The 23,994-nt window shown below is 35.5% G+C and overlaps 1 protein-coding gene across 1 annotated transcript; it reads left to right on the forward strand.

The window, feature by feature from the left end:
- The first annotated feature begins 16,648 nt into the window (after positions 1-16,648).
- Positions 16,649-22,136, forward strand: LOC137830980 (7-deoxyloganetin glucosyltransferase-like). The gene is made up of 2 exons (XM_090304070.1): positions 16,649-17,204; positions 20,978-22,136. Exons 1-2 carry the CDS (start codon positions 16,697-16,699, stop codon positions 21,916-21,918), a joined length of 1,449 nt encoding a protein of 482 aa, XP_090160196.1. The 5' UTR covers positions 16,649-16,696; the 3' UTR covers positions 21,919-22,136.
- Positions 22,137-23,994: the final 1,858 nt, after the last annotated feature.

Raw genomic sequence — 23,994 nt, forward strand, 5'->3', positions numbered from 1 at the left:
GCACGAGGATCATGGCAGAGCTCCACGAGGGTATATGCGGAAGCCACGTTGGGGGTCGAGCTCTGGCCGCGAGGACTCTCCGTGCAGGCTACTACTGGCCATCGATGAGAGAAGATTGCAAGAAGTATGCCAGTGTTGCAAACAATGCCAACAGCACGCCGATTGGCACAAGGCACCTCCCGAGGAGTTGAAGTCGATCTATAGCCTTTGGCCGTTTCATACTTGGGGAATCGACATCCTGGGACCTTTCCCGCTGGCGATCAGGCAGATGAAGTACTTGGTGGTGGCGATTTAGTATTTCACCAAGTGGATTGAAGCAGAACCAGTGGCCCAGATCACCGCACACAAGATCGAAGGTTTCGTGTGGAAGAACATCGTGTGCCGGTTTGGAGTGCCTAAACGCCTGGTGTCGGATAATGGGACGCAGTTTGCAAGCCACCTGTTGAAGAAGCTTTGCGAAGGAGTGGGAATTCAACAAGTGTTTGCATCCGTCGAGCACCCTCAGACAAATGGCCAGGTGGAGTCAGCTAATCGGGTGTTGTTGAGAGGTTTGAAGAGAAGGCTTGAGAAAGCCAAGGGAAGTTGGGCTGAGGAGGTGCCCCGTATAGTCTGGGCGTACCACACCACCGAGCAGTCAGGAACCCATGAGACCCCGTTCAGCTTGGTCTATGGGTGTGATGCCATGATTCCAGTGGAGATCCAGGAGAGCTCGCTGAGATTCCAGAACTTCGTAGAGGAAGACTCGAATGAAGAGAGAAGGCTGAACCTGGATCTACTGGATGAGGTCAGGGAAGAGGCGAGGTTGAAGGCTGAAGCCGTGAAGAGAAGGATTGAACGAAGATACAACTCGAAGGTGATGCCAAGGCAGTTTAGAGAAGGTGACTTGGTGATGAGGAAGGCCCACCAATACGAGATGGAGAATAAACTGTCACCCAAGTGGACTGGACCGTTCAAAATAACCGAGGCGCTCGGGAACGGCGCCTATCGCTTAGAGACGCTGGAAGGAGGGGCGATTCCTCGCACCTGGAACGCCACACACCTGAAGTTGTACTATAGTTAAGAGCTTTGTAAGTAAAGACAAACACAAAGTCATATTACAATGTCTCTGATGAAACAGTTTGAAGGGGGCACTCTTTTTTCCCTAAGGAGGGTTTTTAACGAGGCCACCCAATAAAAAAAGAGTTTTCGAGGTATAAGGCGTTTTCAGATTGCATGTGTGCTATTTTCCAAAAGTTTTGAAGAAAGACCTTGTCACTTGTACGTGATTTAAGGCAAGTAAAGATATATCGCGTGCTTTCTAAAAAGTTTTTAAGTCCTCATCGTTTTTCGGCGATTGGAGGCATCAGTAAAAGTTGTTAAGTCCTCATCGTTTTTCGGCGATTGGAGGCACCAGTTAAAGTTTTTAAGTCCTCATCGTTTTTCGGCGATTGGAGGCATCAGTAAAAGTTGTTAAGTCCTCATCGTTTTTTGGCGATTGGAGGCACCAGTTAAAGTTTTTAAGTCCTCATCGTTTTTCGGCGATTGGAGGCATCAGTTAAAGTTTTTAAGTCCTCATCGTTTTTCGGCGATCGGAGGCACCAGTTAAAAGACCTCAACGCCCTCGCGCGTTCTGAGGCGAGAAACAGACCTCCTCGCCGTCGAGCGAGTGCAGGCGAGGAAGAGTGAAAAGTCCTCAGTGTTTCTGGGGGCGAGAAGATGTAACCCCTGGGGCAATGTAGAGGCACCAGTAAAAAGTCCTCCGTGTTTCTGGGGGCGAGAAGATGTAACCCCTGGGGCAATGTAGAGGCACCAGTAAAAAGTCCTCCGTGTTTCTGGGGGCGAGAAGATGTAACCCCTGGGGCAATGTAGAGGCGAGTTAAAGACCTTCTCGCCGATGAGCGAGTTCAGGCGAGTTTAAAGACCTTCTCGCCGATGAGCGAGTTCAGGCGAGTTTAAAGACCTTCTCGCCGATGAGCGAGTTCAGGCAAGTTAAAGACCTTCTCGCCGATGAGCGAGTTCAGGCGAGTTCAAAGACCTTCTCGCCTACATGCGAGCTTAGGCAAGATAAAATCCTTCTCGTCTCGAACGAGTTCAGGTATGGTGCAGAGGGTGGATGAAGTTTGGAAGGTGGCTAAGGTAGGTTCGAAGAGAACGCCTAGTCACCCGGTCTTTCGTTCTGAAGTTCAGGGAGGCAAAGGAGGATCCCAAAAGGCGTTTCTACCCCCAGATAAAGAAACAATGGCCAAAGCATGAGGCTAGAAAGAAGCTGATATCACCAAGAGTCTTTGGCGATCAGGAAGAGTTCGAACAGCGGCGGGAAGGTTAAAAGACCTGTTTGATGAAGCAGGTCGACTGGAGCGGTGTTTAAGCCAGCAACTGAGTTACAGTTCATTGCTTGAGGGATATTTTTACGATAAGGTTAATTGCCTTAAGATTACGAATTGTTAAGTGTTTGTTGCTTAGGGCTGAAGTGATCCGAAGCAGTTAAGTCAAAGGTTGTACCTACAGTTTTCCTAAGTCATTTCTTTGAAATTAAACAAGCAAGGAAAGTTGAAGCGAGTGAAGAAGTTATAAAAGGAAAAACGTAAACCTTTGTCATTAACAGATAGCAGTGAATAACAGTTCAGAACATATATACGAGGGGACATAAAAGTTTATTACAAGTTATAATACAAGGGAAAGCACGAAGGTAGTAAATGAAGAAGAGTTGATTAATCTTCAACAGGAACGACTTTTCCATCCACCACTTCATTGTTCAGCGACACCATGCTGAGATCCAGGTCGGGGAATAGGCAAGCAAATTGTTCCCGCGCAGCTTCGAATCCAGCAGCCAGAATTTGAGCAGAGTTTAGCTTAAGTTCTTCAATTTGCTTCTGAAGTTCCTCAATCCGCTTCTTGAGGTCTTTAGTTTGCTCTTTCAGCTCTTTATTCTGTTGCTCCAGCTCTTCAACCTGTTTTTTGAGTTGTTCGTTGGTCTCTTGAGCCTGGAGAAGGTCTTCAGTAACCTTCTTGGATTCTGCTTGTGCTTGGGCCAATTCAGCAGCCACCTTTCCCTTCTCTTTGTTGGCCTCGGCAAGATCAGCTATGGCGTCGTCCCTCGCCTTTTCCACTTGCCCAAGGAATTTCTCTCGGTCGACTGACCTCTGCTCCAATTTTTGCACCTTGGCGGCATCAGCTTTCATGAGAGCCTCCAGGTCAACCACCCTGACGCGAAGAGGCACGATCTTGCTCTCCAGTTCGACCTTTTCTTGAGCAAGTTGATGCACCTTATGGCGGAGATCAGTGGCCTCCTTGCGCGCCAATCTGAGCTCGGTGCTCATTGCGTCTTCTACTCGGGAGTGTTCAATCTCCGCGAGTGTCAGATTGGCGGACAACTTCTCCACCTCGACTCTGATGGTGTTGTTTTCCGTTTTGAGGGTGAAGAGGTTGTCTTGAAGCCTCCTGGTTGAGCTTTCCACAGCTCTGGTTATGATCGTCGGGATGTCTTCTGCTATGGTCTTCAGCTTAGCAGATAGAGGCTCCCACATCCTTGTGACCTCCAAAGGGAGGTTTGCTGCTTGGAGAGGTACCAGGGGAGCCTGTTGTTGGTTCTCGTCGCCACCTTCCTTAGCAGGTTCGTCAGTAGGCGCTTCTTGGCGTGGCGACGGAATCGGGGATTCGGTGATCAGAATCGGAGAGGTATGAGCAACCTCATCCCCGATTGGAGCAACTTCTGCAGCTGAGGCGTTTGAAGGGGGACCCCCTCCAGCCGACACATATGGTGTAGAGGCGCTTGGGGGGTCCTCCATGAAGTTTGGCTCTTGGGCCTCAGCTGCAGGTGGCGCAGTGGCCAGTGGGACCGCTTGGACTGGAGAGGCAGGAGCCTGTGTGGGTGGCGATGATAGAGGAGGAGCAGGCGTCGATGGAGGTGTTGAGGTTGGAAGAGGGGGTGGAGCAGGCGGTGAAGAAGGTGCCACCCTCTTCCTCTTTGAGACCAAACCGTCTTCGGTGGCCTCGTCATCTTCTTCCTCTTCCTCGGGGATCACCTGAGGGGCTTTCCTTTTAGGTCTCTTGAGGACCAATTTCTTGCGTTGGGCGACGGGTTGGACCTCGGAGGGAGCTGTTTCCTTAGGTGGCGATCGTCCGTGAACGATGGCTTTCTCCACCACCGAGTTGGGCACTGTTTGCGAGCCCGTCGCCAACCCGTGGTTTCGGGCGAGCGCCTTCAGTTCAGCGAGCATGCCTCTGCCCAACATGTTATCTGCATGGAACGAAAATGCATGGGTTAACTCAAGGAGAAAATAAGTACATAAGGTAGTATGCAGCGAAGCAGATGGTATGTGCAGGAAAAATAAAACCAAAGTCTTGCGCATAACGCACAAGACGCCCAGAAACAGCTAAACAGAAGCAGTACTAAAACAACAGTTTAAATGTTCTAACCTATTCGAATTTCGAGTTGATCCTCGTAGAATTCGAAGGAGATCAGGGTGGTGGTAAGGAAAGTAATGTTGGCATCCGCGACCCTTTTCCAGAAGAGACAGAGATCTCTGTCCAACGCTCCCATGCTGTCAGGACTTCTGGGTCTCCTGAAGCAGCTCTTGGACTCTTTCTTCCCCTTGTCCACCCAGTACAAGGGGAAGCCGTCGAGAAGGGAGGCGTCCTTGTCATTAGCGCGCACTTGAACGAATCTCCCTTTCCAGTCTTTGTAGGACTGTTGAAAGATGGCAAAGATCGACCTCCCAGCAATCGCATTCAAGCTAACCCACAGGCGATCTCCTGGGTGCTTGGCTTCGAAGAGGAATAAGAAAACGTCCACGGATGCGGGCAACCCCAGGTGGTCGCACATCACTTGGAATGCTCGAACAAACGCCCAGCTGTTGGGGTGAAGCTGGGCGGCGGCAATGTTGAGCTCGGTAAGGAGTTCCCTCTCGAATCGGGTGAAAGGGAACTTGAGCTTCACCTTCTTGAATAAGGTTGTGTAGACGAAGCAGAAGGGCCCGTCAGCACTCACCTTGTCATCGGCACAAACGGGCAGATCGGGGGGGCAAGGTAGCACTATCATTTTCTCATCGTGCTCCTTATGAAACGTCTGGTTAGGCTCATCCCCCTTTGTCAGCCGCAAAACTGCTCCAGCAGTGTTCACAGAAGATGTCTCCTTCAGAAGGGTCGAGTTGGCCCAAGGATACAGGGTTTTGAAGTCTGGCAAGGGAACAGGGGCTCCTCCGGCGATAGGTGGAGTCGCCTTGGCCAGGTTAGGGCAGGAAGACGCAGGCCTCTCAGCCTGCGAAGATGAAGCGCCACGAACTCGTGGTGGGTCGTGTGCTTGTGAAGGGGGGTTTCGTGATGAAGGAGGAGGATTCGGAGTGATCTTTGTGCGAGTCATGGTAGCAGCTGCAAAGGAAGAAGAAAGGAAAAATGATCAGGGGTTACAGAGGCTGACTTGATCATAGAAGGAAGGTGAAAAACGAACGAATGTAGGTCCGTTGCGACGATTGACGAAGCCCTAAGTTACGCAGAAGGAGAAATGGAAAAACAACCCACAGCGTATGCACCAGGCAGTTACAGGATGATGCGAATCGGTTAAAATGCAAGGAAAACCAGCAAAAGAAGGAAAGTAGGTACCTTTTGATGATCAGGAAGACGATGAAGGTTGATGGTGATTCAGAATGCTGGAGAGCGCTGAGAGTTTTTCGCAGAAGAAAGTTAGAGCGTTCGTGAATGCGAGGGAAAGTGATGGAACAGTGTTGAGTGAAAATGGGTTTAAGGGTTTTTTCGAAATGGGTTTAGGAAGCGCAAACGGCAACTGAAGAGAGCCGTTGATGAAGCCATGTGTCGAGCGATGAGTGAGGGGTTTTGTGGAGCGTCAGAGCAGCAGAAGGTACAACCGCTTGGAATTCTGCGTCAGTGCCACGTAGATCGGTGTTGACGTGGCTCTTTCAGTCTTTTCGCTGGACAAGTCTTCACTTAAGACTGGGGGGCTTGTGTACCGCCCTGGTAGTCGGGAGTGATGACGTGGCATCCTGCTACAGTATAGGCGTGTTGACAAGGCGCCAGGTTGGCAGAAGGGAAGGAAGTCGGGGGGCTCGCGTAGTCGCCAGTTGTTAAATTGGCGTGTTCCGATCTCCAGCTTACCAGAATCGGCGATCACCAGGTTAATGATGAAGTCGCCAGATGTAGATTCAGACGACCTAGTCATTGGAGATCGCCAGAGCAAGCACATCGCCGAAGATGAAGGAGAAGCAGATTATGAAGGCGGCCGGCGAGACCACAGGGAAGGTGTATGAAGGCCCCTAACTCGCCAGTTCCAGTAGAGATCGCACTCCCAAGTTAGCTATGCACTGGGCAGTACCATGCATAAGTAACTTAGCCAAAATGAGAGTAGAAGCAGCGCCAAGTCAAGGAGGCTCCAGATGATGGCACGTGTACGACTGGATGCGAGCCACGTGTCCAGGACTGTAACTGCCAGGAGAGAGAAAACGACCAGGTATATAAGGGTTCTCAACGAACTTTCTGAGGTACGCACGTTCAGATTATACTCTTTACGCTTGCGAGTTGTAGAGCTTACTGTGAGAGAGGATTTGCACGGTTCTTGTTCTCTTAGTATTTGGTGATACCGTCACTGACTTGGGCGTTGGAGTGCGATCGGCCGCAGCGGCGCCGCTTTGTTTCTTTGCAGGTTCTTGAGGTGGATCTCGAAGAGGAACGGAGGTTCGAAGCGGTGCACACGTCGATCCTTTGACGAGGCAGTTTCCAGCGTTCCGGTCAACAGGCAGGATCAGATAAAATGCTGATTCAAAGAAGCAACTTGGACTTTTGCATGATTGGCCCATTCACAAAGGTAGACAACTTCATATCATTTACCCTAAAAACACAAAATTACCAAAAATAATAGTTAAGGCCCAAATAAACCCAATTATAAGAATATTAATTAAAACAATGAATTTATTTATTATTATAGTCCAATAATCTATGGTTAAGGCTAGTGAGTGTGAATAAATATATGCTCTTCAAATGCATAGAGAAATCAAATCAGTTCCTCACAGTGCTGTCAGAGAAGAAATAATCGGTTGTTTCGTGGAAACAATCGGTTGTTTTTCTGCAGCAGTTTAACAGATTGTGAATTCCAAGCATAAATTGAGAAAGGTTCAAAGCAAATGCAATTGCTTATTTGAAAAAGAATAATTTAATCATGAATTAGTAATTGAAAAGCAAAGACAAGGAAAGTCTTATCCTTTTGTTATGAAGTCCCTTCAATGGGTCATTGTTTGTGATCAAGAATGCTTCTTTTGGCTTTTGAAACAACTTGGACTGGTATCAACTTTTAATTCAGTTCCAGACACACTGCTTTTTCTTCCAAAAGCTTGATCAGCTAACTTAGGACTTCACACTTTACTCAGTATCCCTGCATCATAATAAGTTCAAGCAACAAGATTTGGTCCCTTTACAAATGTGAGTCCTTTTGATTTACCTTCATCATTTGAAACCTCACAACCTTTGGGAATCCATTTCATGATACCTTTAGGAACAAAATATTTCCTTATCTTACAGAATCTGACTGAATGGCCTCTTTTCATGCAACAAAAGCATGTAACATCCGGTTGTTTCGACTTAACAATCGGTTGTTTTCCTGGCAGTTTTAAAAAAGACTTTGAAAACTTATCTTGCTTGTTCTGTGGATTAAAACCTAATCCAGCTTCTCCAAAAGCACAATTTTGAGATGCCAAGACATTCTCAAACTTGAATTTACCCTTTGAAAGCTTATCTATAGTTCTTACAAGATAATGAACTTTCTTTTCAAGATTTTCACAATTTTCACAAACAAGAGAGTCACACACATGAGAAGAGTTTTTGCAATGTTTTTCAAGATTTTCAAAATCATTTTTTGATTTTTCCAGTTCTTCTTCAAGTGTCTTGACCCTTTTTTCAAGCCAGTTATTCAACCCTTTCAATTGGTTGTTTGAGAGAGCCAATCGGTTAGCTTCTTCATGAGTTTCTTTAAAAGCTTGAAGTAATTGACTATAATTTTCAGCACTTAGGGAAGCACATGAACTTACACTACTTGAGCTGCTTGAATCATCATCTCCTTCTGCCATTAAGCATAGGTTGGCTTTTTCATCTTCACTTGATGAGGAGCTTGATGAGGAGACTTCATTTTCATCCCAAGCAATATATGCTCTTTTTTATTTTCCCTTCTTTTCCTTATAGCTTGACTTCTTCTCCTTTCCTTCTTTATTTGGGCAATCAACTTTTATATGCCCTTGTTCTCCACAACCAAAGCAAGTATAGTTGTTAGAATTGAAATCACTAGTTTTCTTGTTTCCATACCTTTCTTTGTTGGAATCTTTGTTGCGATTTCTTTTCAAGAACTTACTAAACTTTTTGGGACAGCAAGCTAACATTTTCTTCCTCGATTCTTGTTTACTCTTGTGCTTAGCAGCTTTTAAGGCAATGCTCCTCACATGTTTGTCTTCACTTTCTTGAACATTGAGTTTATTCATCTCTAACTCATGTTCTCTAAGCTTACCAAACAATGAGGCCGTAGTCAAGGATGTTAAGTCTTTTGATTCAGAAATTGTTGTTACCTTAGGTTGCCAAGATCTATCAAGGCACTTGAAAATCTTGATGTTTAGTTCCTCTTTATCAAAGGTTTTCCCAAGGCTCATTAGATGGTTGATGATGTGAGTGAACCTCTTTTGCACTTCAGCAATGGATTCTCTCTTAAGCATTCTAAACATCTCATACTCTTGTATTAGAGTATGTTTCCCTGCTCTTTTCACATCATTTGTTCCTTCATGGGTGACTTCCAAAGTGTTCCACATCTCCTTGGCCGATGAACATTGTTAGATCCTGAAAAATTTATCCGAATTCAAAGCAGATGTTATGATATTCTTGGCAATACAATCAAACTTGGCCTTTTTATTTTCAGCATCAGTCCATTGGGACCAAGGATTTTTCAATAGAAGATCCATCCTTTTCAAATTTAGGAATAAAAGGGTCATTTTCAATTACATCCCAAATTCCTTATCAAGAAATTAAACAAAGATTTTCATTCTAACTTTCCAAAATTGATAATTCAAACCACAAAACAAAGGTGGTCTGTTAATTGAGGCACCCTCCGCAAAAGGTAGTTTTTCAGCCATAGAAAAAAGATTTTAGGATCAAACTTGAATATTTTTCAAGTACCAAGCTCTTGATGCCAATTGTTAGAATATATGGCCTTAAACGAGAGGGGGGTGAATTGTTTAAGAGGGGTTTTTGAAAACTTTTTCAGCTTGAACAAAATCCTTTGTGTGAATCCAGATCAGAATTTCAGTTAGCCAAGAAATTAAGCACAAAATAGGAAAGCACCAGAAAAACAATTAGTTGTTTCTGTGAAACAATCGGTTGTTTATACCAGTAAAGCAATAACAACTGAATTTAAAGGAGTTTAAGGGAAGAAAGAGATACAGAAACAGATTATACTGGTTCACTCTTAAACCAAGAGCTACATCCAGTCCCTAGAAGCCACTGAGCAATCCACTAAGCAATCAAAACAGATTACACACAAACCACCAAAGTAGTGACCTTGAACCCTTCAAGAAACACACTCACTTTGGCACAACACACACCAAGAATGTTGATTTTGACCACCTCAAGAGCACACAACACTCCTTGGCAACAATACCAGAAAATATAGAAGATTCAGAACAAATTACACTTGTTTACAGAATAATCTGAAATCAATACAGATGCAATCCTATTCCACTCTTTGTTGAGAAAACCCAAAGCTTGATGTGAATGTTCAAAACTTGAAAGCTATCTTTCTCACAACTGAAAACTCAAATTTGTTTTACTTGTTTGTTTTAAAACATAAACAAACCATTTATACCTTTCAAAGATTGGTCAAAGCATTTAATAGAGGAGCGTATTCAGTTGGAAATCATTTTAAGCACATTCAACCACCAAAACAGAATTCTGTTAGGATTTTCAAAGAAACAATCGATTGAAACCACGAAACAATTGATTGTTTTGGTTTGACAGCAAGTCAACCAACCAAAACAGTTTTCAACATTTTCAAACACACCTAAGAGTAAAACTATCGGTTGTTTCAACAAAACAACATGTTGTTTTTCACTTAGTTTGGAAAACACTTAATTTCAAAAAGGTTTTAAAAACACATTAGCTTTAGATTCAACAAAGAGTCGATTACACTTTTAAACTACCCAGATCCTATCCTAAACACAGCAGCAACTCCAGCCTTGCATCAAACACTTGGATTTGGATTCTTCAAATCCCTTGATCACTATTGATCAACAATATGTTTTTAATGTTCTAGGTGTTCTTACTTACTTTTAATTGTGACCTTTACAATTTCATGAGAAACTTGTTTTAGTAAAAGTTGATGTTAAGTTCCAAACATATGATTGCAAGTGTTCAGTTATCTTGAATCCACCAAATTTTTTTTTGTGGAAATTGAATGTTCTTGACACTTTGCTTGATGCAATTTGGATAGAAAACAAAAAAGAGGCAATACAGTACCAAATTGACGTTAAAAAAGTAGGCATTTGTTCAAAAACAGTGAGCAATTGTTTCTAAAGGCATCTTGCTTATTAATTGGTTTAGAAATTCATTTTTCACACTTTTGGATTCAACTTGATTGAAAAATTGTTTTCTACTTTGTGGAATTTTGTATCCTTTTTGCTTTAGCAATTTTCTAGTTCTAAAGGTTTCATAGTTAAAGGTTTAGTAAGGTTCTTTGAGTCTTCTTTTGTGCTTTTCTTGATTGTCTTCTATTCAAATTTTGTCCTATCTAAACTAACTTTGGTTTAGCCTTTCTTGTTTTGCACTTTTCTTCATTGTCTTTTCTTCTTCCCTAAAGTTTTGTGGTCATTTGACTTTGAGCAAGGGTGGTTTGCTTTGGCATCTTTCACTTGAGAATTACCCAATCCACAAGTGGGACTATGGTTAAGGAAAGAAAAATTTTCTTTGAGTGCTTATTTCCTTTTTCTTCATTTTGGCTGTGAGCAATTTTGCTTTCTAACTTGATTTCTTTAATTGTTTGTTCATTGTGATTTGTGTTTGTTTGTTAATATGGATCATCTTTCTAGTGGTGAATCTTCTAAGCCTCATTCTCCTTAAAAAGCTTTTCTAATTGGAGAATTGAAGGAAGCTAAAAGAACCATTGCACAAAAAGAGGAGGAAATGAGACAAATGGAGGAAAGACTCCAAAGATTGGAAATGATGAATGAATGACCCCATAGATAAAGGAGACACCATCATAGATATGACTCAAGGATTTCTCAAACTTATCATGGTTATGATGAAGAAACCGAATGGAGAAGGCAACATTATGAAGATAGGCGCCAACATGTGGCAAAGCCTTTTTACCATTTGTAAAATTGCCTAGTTTTAGTGAAGATAGTGATCCTAATGTATACTTAGGATGTAAGGCTAAATGTGAACAAATTTTTAATATGCATGAGGTCCAAAATGACCAAAAGGTAAAATTAGCCTCCCTAGAATTCTTAGACTATGCCATGCAATAGTGGCATAAACTTGTAATGGACATTGGGCTAAACAAGAGACCAACCGTGGTTTCTTGGGAGAATTTAAAAGAATGCATGCGCGCTAGATTTGTACCTACATACTATAGGAAAAACCTTTTGTTGAAACTCCAAAGGTTTCATTAAGTGTGGATGCTTATTTTAAGGAACTTGAAACGTTTTTAACTAATATTAACATGCATGAAAGTGAGGAGTCCAAAATGGCTCGCTTTGTAAGTGGTCTTAAAAGGGAAATCCAAGATGTGGTAGAATTATATGAGTATACTTCTTTAGAAAAATTGGTTCACCTTGCCATCAAGGTAGAATCACAAATTTCTCATAATGATGACTTTTACCACACATCTTGGACAAATAAACAAAAATCTACTCAGACAAGGAGATAACCAATGACACAACAAACACTTCACAATTAATTCAGTCATCTCAGCATCCAAGACAAGGTCCCACCAAACTTCAGAAGGACCTCAACAGAAGAAGAATTGGACATAGGACAGAGCATCAGATGTTCTTTCTTCTAGTCTTTTTTAAAGACAAGTTTATGTAAATAAATTGGGCTCACTTTGGGAGTCCAAATAGAAGAATAAGCTAGAGTAAGGTTCACTTACATAAATTGGGGGTGTACTTAGCATAAATTGGGCTTGTGCCAAGCCCACCTTTCATGACAAGTGCACCTAGGTTTAGGGTTTTTTTACCTACCTTCTAGAAGGTTTTTCACAAATGACACCCCTACCCCTCTCACTCTTGCTCCCTAAGTTACTCTCTCCTATATAAAGGGTGTTTTGCCTCATGTAATTTACACATTGAATTTTGAATAGAAAAGAAACTTTGTCAGTGGGCTTAGTCTCCTATTATCTTTGGGTCTTATCTTGAGTGCGCAACACCTCAAGTGGCAGCTCTTCACCACTCATCTTGGAGTCTCATTCCCCTCCAAGTGGAGTGACCACACTCTCCCATCCATAAGTATCTCTTCATCTTTTCTTTTCTTCACCATACCCATTTCCTTTCCTTCTTATGATCATGTGTTCTTGTTTTCCCTTTTTTGGTTTCTATGTTATTTGTCTTTCCATTTATGCTCTTTAATTTTCACACCTCATCTTATATTGTGTTTTTCTCTTTGCCCCCTAGAAGTGAACCTTCACACTTACTTAACCACTTGGTTAAGTTTGTGTCCAATGGGAATTTTCTTTGGGTTTCTCACCATAATTGTTAATCCAAAAAACATAAACAAAAGAGTAACCCATAAAATGTGCAATCCTAAAATCAAATCACATCAAGTAGCCTTCTACCATCTTGTCTTTTTGAAGGTTCATAGTTGTCCCCTAGTGGATGTGTACATTGGTAAGGAACTCACCACCCTTTCTTACCCTTCTTCCATTTTCCTTTTTCATTTTCACCTTCATCCATTCTCTTTTGTTAAATTCCATTTCTTGCATCTATTCTATAATCTTGTTGAGATTCCACCCTTCTAACCTTTCCATATCCTAAATCTATCAAGGTTCACCCGAAAAAGCATAAACATCATTCAATCAACCACCTTGCGATCCACACCAAAGGAACTCTCCAAGAATTTTGTAAACATCATCCAAGACCCACTTGCTTTGAAGCTTGGTCACCTTTCTTGTGTGGTGTGATCTTAAGGGCTTGGAGTGGACTTCCCTTTCCATCTTGGGATCCATTTGAGGCTCTCATCAAATATTAATAATTTGGTTTGATTGTGCATATTTGCTTCAATTTTGTATTTTTGACTCATTTGACCTTTGCTCACTATTTTGGCCATAACTTTTCTGTAGATATTATTTTTGACTGATTCTAGTTGCATTGAATTTTACTTTTCCAGGGCCATAAAATGGAAAAATGGTTTTTTGGATTTTGACTTCTCTGCTATTTTCTATGATTTTTTTAAAGTTGAGGCAGCTTTGTTAAAATTTTGTGTATGAACCCATGTGAATTCAATTTTCTTTGTTTTAGTTTAAAGTTTATTTCATTTGAGTGCCTTTGAGTTATTTTCATTTTATTCTAGAAATGGCCTATGAATACAAGGCTTAAAGAAAAGTCTATTCTACATTTTACAATTTTTTCAAACTAAGGCAAAGATTTATTATGTAGATTTCTGAAGTTGGTGTTCTACTCTTAGCTAAGCATATGATAACTTGAGAAGTGAGAATGGTCCTCCATCACGCTAAATATGGAAACTTTTGCTTTGATTTGATTCTGCACGTCTTTAAGCGTATGAAACAATTTGAATTGTTTCTTTTCTAATCTCTTACGTGAACGTTAACCCTTTAATGCTTTGTGACATGATTCTTCAATCATCATTGTCACATTGTGTCTCCTTTAATGTAGTCAACGCTGAGTTATGAAATGTTTCCTTTGAATTAATCGCAGTGTCTTTATCACATATTCCGCTAATTAGAATTATTTCCTTTCTTAGGATTCGTTTGAATGTTGATATATATTTGGATTGAGCTTGAATCATGTTTTTCACTTCGTCATTTTCTCATTTAGACGTTGTAAGTGGAAAGTTTTGATATTCGTCTTGAATGCGTCTTTCTCACTTGATAATTCTCTTTATATTCTTTTTCTTTGTTGATTGTAGTATCTTTTTGACACTTTAATTTCTTCGCTCAAATCTCGCTCTACAACAACTTTGTTTTATCGTTAGACATTTTGAAAGGAAACTTTGCATTTGTTCTCCTTTGTTTCTGTTTGTTCATAAAACACATTTAAAATCCTTTTTGTGATTCTCGTCAATCATTATATTCTATATATCAAAACATGGATATTGCTATTTAGATTATTTTTAAATTGTCAGATCTTTCTATTCTCATATATTAATTCAAAAATTCATTATCAAATCTTTCTTGGCACAAATTTAATCTGATTTATATTCTTGTGAATATATTTCAAAAAACTATTTAACACATAATCAATTATACACTCTGTTTTTAGAAAATATTTCTTATATAGATTTGATTATCAATCTAGCTGTATTCAAAATCAAATTTGAAATCACTTAAAAAAATATATATTTCTTCTCTGAGATATTAAGCACAATATATTTTCATAAAATCATTTATGCCTTTTAATTCAAATCAATTTTGCAAACATTTTTCTTTCTCAGTTTTAACTATTCATTTTGATTTAAAATCGTTTTCAATAGTTTCATAATATTAAAACGAGTATAGCAAACATATAACGGTCATTTGAACAATATATAGAATGGAAATATCGTTTGTCATGTGTATGACTTGATCATCGTATGGCGCATTGTTGATGCTCTCATTGTCTGTCAAGTGTATCGCTGAATAGCCTAGTCCATTAAGTTCTTTTGTAGACATTGTATACTTCCTTAATGAGACTTTTGGTACAACTACTTCATAGTATGATCATCGTCTGTTAAGTTCTTTGAAACATCATTTACGTTTCCAACTTAGTATTGTATTCACTTTTATCATTGTCTATTACTTTTAGTTAGTGTTGTACATAGTCTAGCGCTTTTCATTTCATTGTTTAAAGTGTTTTTTTGTAACTTTTGTATCTTATCATTGTAGATTTTTGTTATCACCAAAACATGCTTGAAGACTCTCATTATGATTGATCGTCTAGAGTCTTAACAAACTACTCCTATGTGTGGGATGAGTTGAGTTTCTAACACCGAGAAACTCTTGAAATCATGAAGTTCATGTATGGTTCCAGTCTAAGGGTAGAATGGACAAAAAAAAACCATCATTAAATGATGATATATTAACCAAAGTTCAAGAACATCATAAAAAAAAATACATTTTTAACCATCATTACCATCATTAAATGTCATATTTGAAGTGGTGCATGAATTTATGTATTTTGTTTCTTCTGCAAGATACATCACTATATGATAAAAATTATATTAATTATTATGATAAAGAAAAATTATGGAACCAAATGAAATTTAGAAAAATTCAGGGATTAAATAAAAAAATCAGCACAATAATAAAGGTAAAATATAAATAAATATTATTTTCAAAATTTAAATTTAAATTATAATCTATTGACTAAATTTGAAGAAAAAAGTTATTAAAAATAATCATATATGAATCGAAACTTATTTAAGCATTGTTCATACTTATATTATTGATCTAAGAACTAGTAATTCCTAACGCATAAATATTCTTTATATAATTAAAATTCATATTAATAAACATATAAATTGCATTATAATAAATAAATATTTGAAACATAATTAAATTTTATAATAAAATTTAAGTAGTAATGTAATATTATTTCTTACAACCAATAATTTAAAATAAAAAACTTGAAAATTTCATTTAGAGATAAAGATAAAAATATTATAGATTAAAGGAAAAACTTTAGAAGAGAATAACATTTTATTAAAAAAATGGTAAAAATTTTAAAGATAGTAAAGGCCAAAGTTGTTGGAATTAATAATTGAAGAAATGTGGCATTCAAATAATTCACAAAAGAATTACTAGTTCTAGTCAATTTTGGTATCCATCATTATCATTATAAATAAACAGGGTTATTAAAAGTACCTGAACTACACAAATTGATAATACATTGACTTGTACAAATTTGGTTTTTAAAAATTGAATTACTCTTAAATGTAAGTCTTTCAACTAAAATGAATCACAATTTATAATATTAGAAAATATTATTTTAAAATAAAATGTACAAAACAAACTAAAAATAATTAATTGTTATATTTAATTAAATTATATATTATTTTAAAAACTAAAAAGTTAATAGTATTTAAATTAATTTTATTAAATAGGTGTCTAATTAATTATTAAAATTTTGATTACCAATTTTAAGATGTAAATAATTTAAAAACTTAGTAACTAATTAAATATTAATTTAAATTTTTTTATCGATAATAGAAATTAATTTAAATGTCAATAAATTTTTTATTAATTTTTATTTAATTTAATCAATATAACAACTAATTAAAAAAAATCAAAAATTATTTTCATATTTTAAAATAGTGATTATTAATAATTTATATAATTCAAACAGATCAGAATAATTCAATTTAATTTAATTCATTTACTATTATAATCCATTGAAATCTTTATACAAGTTGGATTTAATTTTTTAATTCAATTAATGGTATATTTTGTAGTTCTATAAATGAGAAAGCTTAGAGGAGTCATGAAAACCTCACCTTGAACACTTCTCCATAGAAAGAGAGAAAAGAAGAAATGAGCATTTCACATTCTGAAAAGCGTCACGTGGTTTGCGTGCCATTCCCTGCACAGGGCCACGTGATCCCTTTCATGCAACTAAGCAAACTCCTTCTTTGCAGCGGTTTCCATGTAACATTTGTGAACACCGAGTTCAATCACAAGCGTTTGGTAAAGTCTCTTGGAGAAGACTTTGTTAAGGGACAACCTGGTTTTCAGTTTGAGACCATACCAGATGGGTTGCTCCCATCCGACAAAGATGCAACACAAAGCATTGCAGCACTGTGTGATTCAACTAGTAAACATTGTTTTGTGCCTCTGAAAGAGCTTGTGGAGAAGCTCAATGCTTCCCATGAAGTGCCCGTGGTCAGCTCCATCATGTATGATGGGCTGATGGGGTTTGCTGGGAATGTGGCAAGAGAGTTGAACATTGCTGAGCAACAATTTTGGACAGCCTCAGCTTGTGGCTTGATGGGTTATTTGCAATTTGATGAGCTTGTCAAAAGAGGCATTATTCCCTTCCAAGGTTATTATTTTTCTCTTTCTTATTATCTTTTTTTATTGAAAAATAATAATAAAATAAATGAACATATAAAATATTTAGTGTTTGAAATACTCCAACCGTTATAAAAAAATATAATTTTATTAAACTTTAATCAAATCCTTTTTAACTAAAAAGTATTGTATATAAAATATTTAAAAAATATTCCAATCCTCGTAAAAAAAAATATAATTCGTCATCTAATCAAAACCTTATGCAACCAAAAAATATATTGTGTAGACAGTATATATGTACCATGCACAAAATATACCAGCAGCAGCCGGCAAAGGACAGAAAAAAAACAGAACAGTTTGACAAGTATTTTCGTTTCTTTTCTTCTTCAATTATAACCTATGCCGCCATCTTACGTCCTTATACCCAACAAACAAACAATTCTTTCTATTATATTGTACAATACATTTAAAATATACATAACAAAATATGTTTCTTAATTTTTTAAAATTTTATGAATCTTGTAATTAGTTTTTCATAATTTTTTTGTTCTTAAAATACTTATCCATTCCATAAAATTTGTTTTTTAGGGTTTAGGGTATGAAATATGTGGTTAACATAAGTTTTATAAAAAAATATTTATCTATTATGTATTTGGTGTTGAAAAATAATCATTTATATTTTATTCATAATATTTATTCAATTTTTGAAGTAATTTATTTATATATATTTCTTTTTCTTTCCTTTTTCAAAGATAACTTATTTGTTTGGTAATATATCTTTGCAATAGATAAAGTAATAACAGAGTTAAATATATACCAAATTTTATTGAAAAAAAACAATAGGGACTAGATTTAAAATTTACAAATTTTAGGGACTAGAAATATGTATAAAGTGATTATATACTTGTTTGTTTCTCATTAGAGATTAGGAGTTGATGAAAACTAAGTGGAGAAGGACAAAGTTTGCACAGTTAGTTGAATGTAGACAAATCAGTGTCGAATAGACTGAGAATTATTGATTGTTCTGTCCCTCCACTTTCCTACATGTGCTATTGACCAAACTCATAAAATTGGAACAATAAAATCAATAAAAATGCATTATAAATTCAAATAGTTTGAATTAAAAATAATTCTAAATTTGCATAAAAAACTAATTTGAATTTTTATATATTTCAATTTAAATAATTAAATTGGAATTTAAATTCGTATTTTATTATAGAAGATTATTTACATATTTATTAATCAGTTCCCATACCAATTTTATTATCATTTTTAAATTAATTGTAAATTTAAAAGAATTTAAAATTAAGACTACTAAAAAATAATTGAATAAAAACCAATTTTAAAAATATAATAATAATTAATTACTGACTAAATTTAATATTATTGTTAGAGACTAAAAGTATTTTCATATCTAAATTAATTTTTATTATTAATAAATAATTTTTAAATTAATATTTGATTAATTATCAAGATTTTTACTATCAATATTATTAATATCATTGATAAAAATTAATTTTAATATTAATAAAATTTTAATATCTAATTTAATTAATATAATAACTAATTATTTTTTATTTTTAAATTTTTTTAATACTTTTTTTAACGTAATATATTTTTTATTAAAACTAAAAAAATTATTTAAAACCCTTATGTACTAAAGGTCTCATAACAAAACCCAAAAAGAGACTAAAGATGGAACAAACAGTCACCAACATAATAGAAGATGAAAAGTATATTTAATAGACAACAAGCTTTGTTCAGTGTAATAATAAATAATATGATATAAAAAATTAAAAATTTATGATATATTCAGTAAAAAAATTATTTATATAAACTCAAATGTATAAATAAATAAATATCATTTATTTAAAAAAGTATTGATTAAAGATTTAAATATATATATATATGTATGTATATATTAGTAACATTGATAAAAGTAGATATCAATAAAAATATACACATGTATCATTGAAGTATGTGGGTAGTGTATAAACTTGTAAGTAATACACAATTTGTTCTTATTAGAAAGTAATATATACTCACATTCAATTATCTATATATAACATTGAACTTAACTTTACAGTGAACATATAGCAAATGTAAAAGTTAGTTTCTTTATATTATTAATTATTTTCACATTGTATGAAATACAACAACAAATTTGCACTCTAAAAAATATTATATATATATATATATATATATATATATATATATATATATATATATATATATATATATTACTTTTAGATTTAAAACTGATTTTAAAATTGGTATCAAACTGATATTTGGATTTTTATTTCAAACTGATTTTTTTTAAAATAATATATATATTTAAAAAAAATCTTAAATGTATTTTTTAACAAATACATTTTAAATATAGAATTCAAAACCTTTTTATCCGGAAATACCTTTTTAATTCTCCAATCCAGAATGTATTTATTTTAAAAAATACGTTTTTCACAAATTTTAGAATCTGAAAACCTTTTCTAAATTTGGTAATAACTTCCGAATTTTGTTATTCAGAGTTTATAAAAAAAAATAAAGGATTCAAGTCAATGAAAAAATCAGCAAATACCAGTGAAAAGAACCACCACAAAGTTTGAACGAAGACAAATGGAGTGTTAGCAGTGTGACCGGGTGAAAGCTAGGAAGAAGGTGAAGTGTGTGGGATTTAGGATTCTTTTTTAGTTAAGGACAAAAACATCTTTTTAAATAACCTTTTTAAATAACCTGTAGGACTGGAAGAAGATATGGAGGTGCGAAAAATAACTTATATACTATCAAATTATCTTTAGTTGATGTCCCACATGGAAAGAGTGAAAAGGAAAATAACAAAAAGAATGAAAGAAAATTGAAAAACAAATTATCTAGTATATGTAATAAAAAAAATAAAAATACGTGAAAATAACATATGTTTCTTTATTATTGGTAATTTATTTTTATTTTAGTATTATTTTAATTATTTATTACTCTATTAATATTTACGATGCAACACGTTATTATATAATATATATATATATATATATATATATATTCGTGTAATCTATGCAATATAAATATATAAATTATAGCAACAAATATAGAAAAAATTATAATAATTTTTAGAAAGTTAATTGAGTTTAAAGTATGAAGGATACATTAGTTGTATAGTTTATAGTTTTAATTAAGACATGTTCGCTAGATGTACTTTCTCTTGGGTATATTTTGGGTCCCAATGAAACAAAAAAATTATTTCTTTTTATGAATTTTTTTAAGAGTTTAGAAATTGCTATAATGGGTGGTGACAATGATATATTGGAATGACATGCTAAGACTCATGATGATTATGAGACGTACTGAAATACATACTTTGTCCTTATTAAATAATCATAAAACAATAAAACAAAATTGAATAATTTTCAAGTAATAAAAATATTTTGAATTTAAGAAACATCTTGTAAATTTGGAAGCGGTGGCATATCACAGACTTTTTCAACAGAGTAACTTCAGGCATGATAAATGGTAAAATATACCATTAGGATATAAGATGAGTCTCAATGTAATAAAAGTGAATTTTATATATGATGTATTCCCAACATAGGTTTTGGATAATAAACATTTGTAGAGGAGAAAAGAATTATAAATTAGATTTTATTTAATTTGTAAAATTTTATTTAATAACCATTTTTTAGAAACTATATATTACAGAAAGGTTTGTTCAAATATAGTCCTAATCAATGAATAAATGTTACCTTTAAATTTGCATTATGTATAATTTTGTGAAAGATTTCTTATATGATAATTCTCTTTTCAATGTTTCAGACGAAAGTTTCAGTGGTGATGGGTCCTTGGATAAAAATCTAGATTGGATATCGGGAATGAAAAATATGAGAATAAGAGATCTTCCAAGTTTTGTGAGAACCACCACTCTTGATGAAACGAATTTTATTTGCTTTGGTTCAGAGGCAAAAACATGTATGAGATCATCTTCAATCATAATCAACACAGTGGAGGAATTGGAAACTGAAGTTCTGAATGCTCTAATGGCCATTAACCCAAAAATATATAACATTGGTCCACTGCAGTTGTTAGGAAGGCATTTTCCTGATAAAGACAGAGGCTTCAAGGCCAGTGGGTCAAATCTTTGGAAAAATGACTTAGAATGTATGAAATGGTTAGATCAATGGGAGCCTTCATCAGTCATTTATGTGAATTATGGAAGTATCGCTGTGATGTCAGAGCATCACCTGAAAGAATTTGCTTGGGGACTTGCAAATAGTAACCTACCTTTCTTGTGGATAAAAAGGCCAGATCTTGTAATGGGTGAGTCCACACCTTTGCCACAAGATTTCTTAGATGAGGTGAAGGGTAGAGGATACATAACAAGTTGGTGTGCACAAGATGAAGTACTTTCTCATCCATCAGTTGGGGTCTTTCTAACTCATTGTGGTTGGAACTCTACACTTGAAGGTATATGTGGAGGTGTGCCTATGATTGGTTGGCCTTTCTTTGCTGAGCAACAAACAAATTGCAGGTACATATGCACAAATTGGGGAATAGGAATGGATGTTAAAGATGATGTGAAAAGAGAGGAGGTCACAACACTTGTGAAAGAAATGATAATGGGAGAAAAGGGGAAGAAGATGAAGCAACAATGTTTAGAGTGGAAAAAGAAAGCAATAGAGGCCACTAGTTTGGGAGGATCATCTTATAACGATTTCCATAGGTTGCTCAAGGAAGTCTATCACCAAGATGCTCTTTGAGTGATTTGATATGTTGGACATCGTCATAGGACCGTGTTTGGAAGAAAGACTTGATGGAAAAGAATAATATTCATCAATATATATTCATGAATAAAGATTTGTGTGGATGTATTTAATGATTGTATATGATATTTATGTTATTGTGGGATTATGTAGTTTCAATTGAATGTAACTGTTTCATTTGAAAAATAATGTTGTGGTATTTGTTAAGTTTGTTAGTTTGTACTCATCGAATTTGTTATTTTTATATTTAAATAAAAACATCACTTGTGTAAAAAATGGACTTTTAAGTTTAATCGGGTTTCTAATATAAATATTTATTATTTTAGCCATCCATTATAAGAATTTAATATATCCTTTTTTTTTATATCTTTTTATCCTTTGTATGGTTGTTACACTAGAAATGTAAGAATTATTTACGTGCTATTACAACTGATAATATTAAGGATTGTTTTATAAATGTTAAAGACTTTCATCGTATCTTAATTCATAATTGCAAACACTCAATCTCGTTCGAGTAAATAAAATTTGGATCAAATAAACTTTGAGAAAAGAAAAGAAAAAAAATCTTTTAAATAGAATAATAAAAAATCAAAAAGGTCAAAAAAAAATCTTAATATGATAAAATTTCCCGGTATTTCTAAAAAATAAAAAAGAAAGTAAAAAAGGTGGGCACAAAAGAAAAAAATATCAAGAAAAAATATAAAATAAATTTTCTTTCATTTATTTATTAATTAAAAAATCCTTGTCATTGCCTTTTGCAGCCCAGATTCCCTTCTCAGGGCAAATGCTCCCTCCACCCAACACTTTTTAACCTGCACCCAACACAATTTTAAAAATTCCAAAAATGTCCTTTATTTCGGAAATAAAAATCCGGAATTAAAAATAATATATTCCGGAAAATATATCCGGAAGTGGTTATTGAGTTTCGGAAATAAAAATCCAGAAACAAAATTTAAAATTCTATTCCGGACAAAAAAATCTGGAATTGATAAATAATACATTTTGGAAAAAAAAATCCGGAAAAGAGATTATTGTGTTTCGGAAATAAAAATCTGGAAAAAAAAAATGAAAAACTCATTCCGGATAAAAAAATCCGTAATATAAAATTTCGTTCCGGAAAAAAAAATTCGGAACACATATTTCGGAAATTTTTTTTAAGGATAGTTTCGTCTTTTCCGCTGAAATCGGGTGCAGTGATATGGTGCAGGAAGCAATTGCCTCTTCTCAGCTCTATTTTTCTTCACTTCCCTTTTTAACACCAGCCCACCTTCACTGTTTTCCCTTTCGCACCCGCTCTCTTACATCACGCACCTAAGCCCACCTTCACTTCTTTCCTTTCTACACCCTCTTTTTCTCTACATGTACCCCAGCCCGTCTCATTTTCTACCTTATACCGCCCCACTATTATTTTCCGTACCCCCTCAATTTCACCTTTTCACACTCTCACGAACCCACTTTTTCAATTCCTCACCTTTTTCTCTCTCTTTCACACTCTCACAAACCCAGTTACTTTCATGTATGACCTCAAGAATAAAAGGATTGCAAAATTGAGAAATCAATTCTTATTCAAAGGTGATTGCTTAAAGGGGATAAGGGATCTCATTTATAAAGGCATACACCCTTGCACTTCATGTCTCAAGAAATGTGGGACTTAAAGTGTTGCAATGAAGCACAAACTCAGTTCAAGCAAGGCTAATCAAGAGCGTTCTTGGAGGAAGATAAAAAGAAGTAAATAAATAAAGGTGGCAGTCCTTAACATCATTTGGACTTGAAAATCCTTCTCTCAAGAGGGAAGGTCTGATGGAGGACCATCCAACCACCACATTACTCACTAAGACGAAGGGAGAAGATAAAGCCTTTTGGAGGGAGAATCAACATTTTAAGAATTTTAAAATATTTTCCTTCTTTTTAGTCTTATAAAAATGTATAGAAGTAGATAAAAATAAAAGTAGAGAATTGTATAAGATTAGGATTTTTCTTATGTAAAAAATGTTAGAATGGATGACTTTAAACTAGAGGGGGGGTGAATTGTTTAAAGAGGGTTTTCGCAAACTTTTAAAACAAGAATGAAAT

The sequence above is a fragment of the Phaseolus vulgaris genome, chromosome 6 (genome assembly GCF_051622355.1).
Source record: "Phaseolus vulgaris cultivar YP4 chromosome 6, ASM5162235v1, whole genome shotgun sequence".
NCBI classification, from domain to species: Eukaryota; Viridiplantae; Streptophyta; class Magnoliopsida; order Fabales; family Fabaceae; genus Phaseolus; species Phaseolus vulgaris.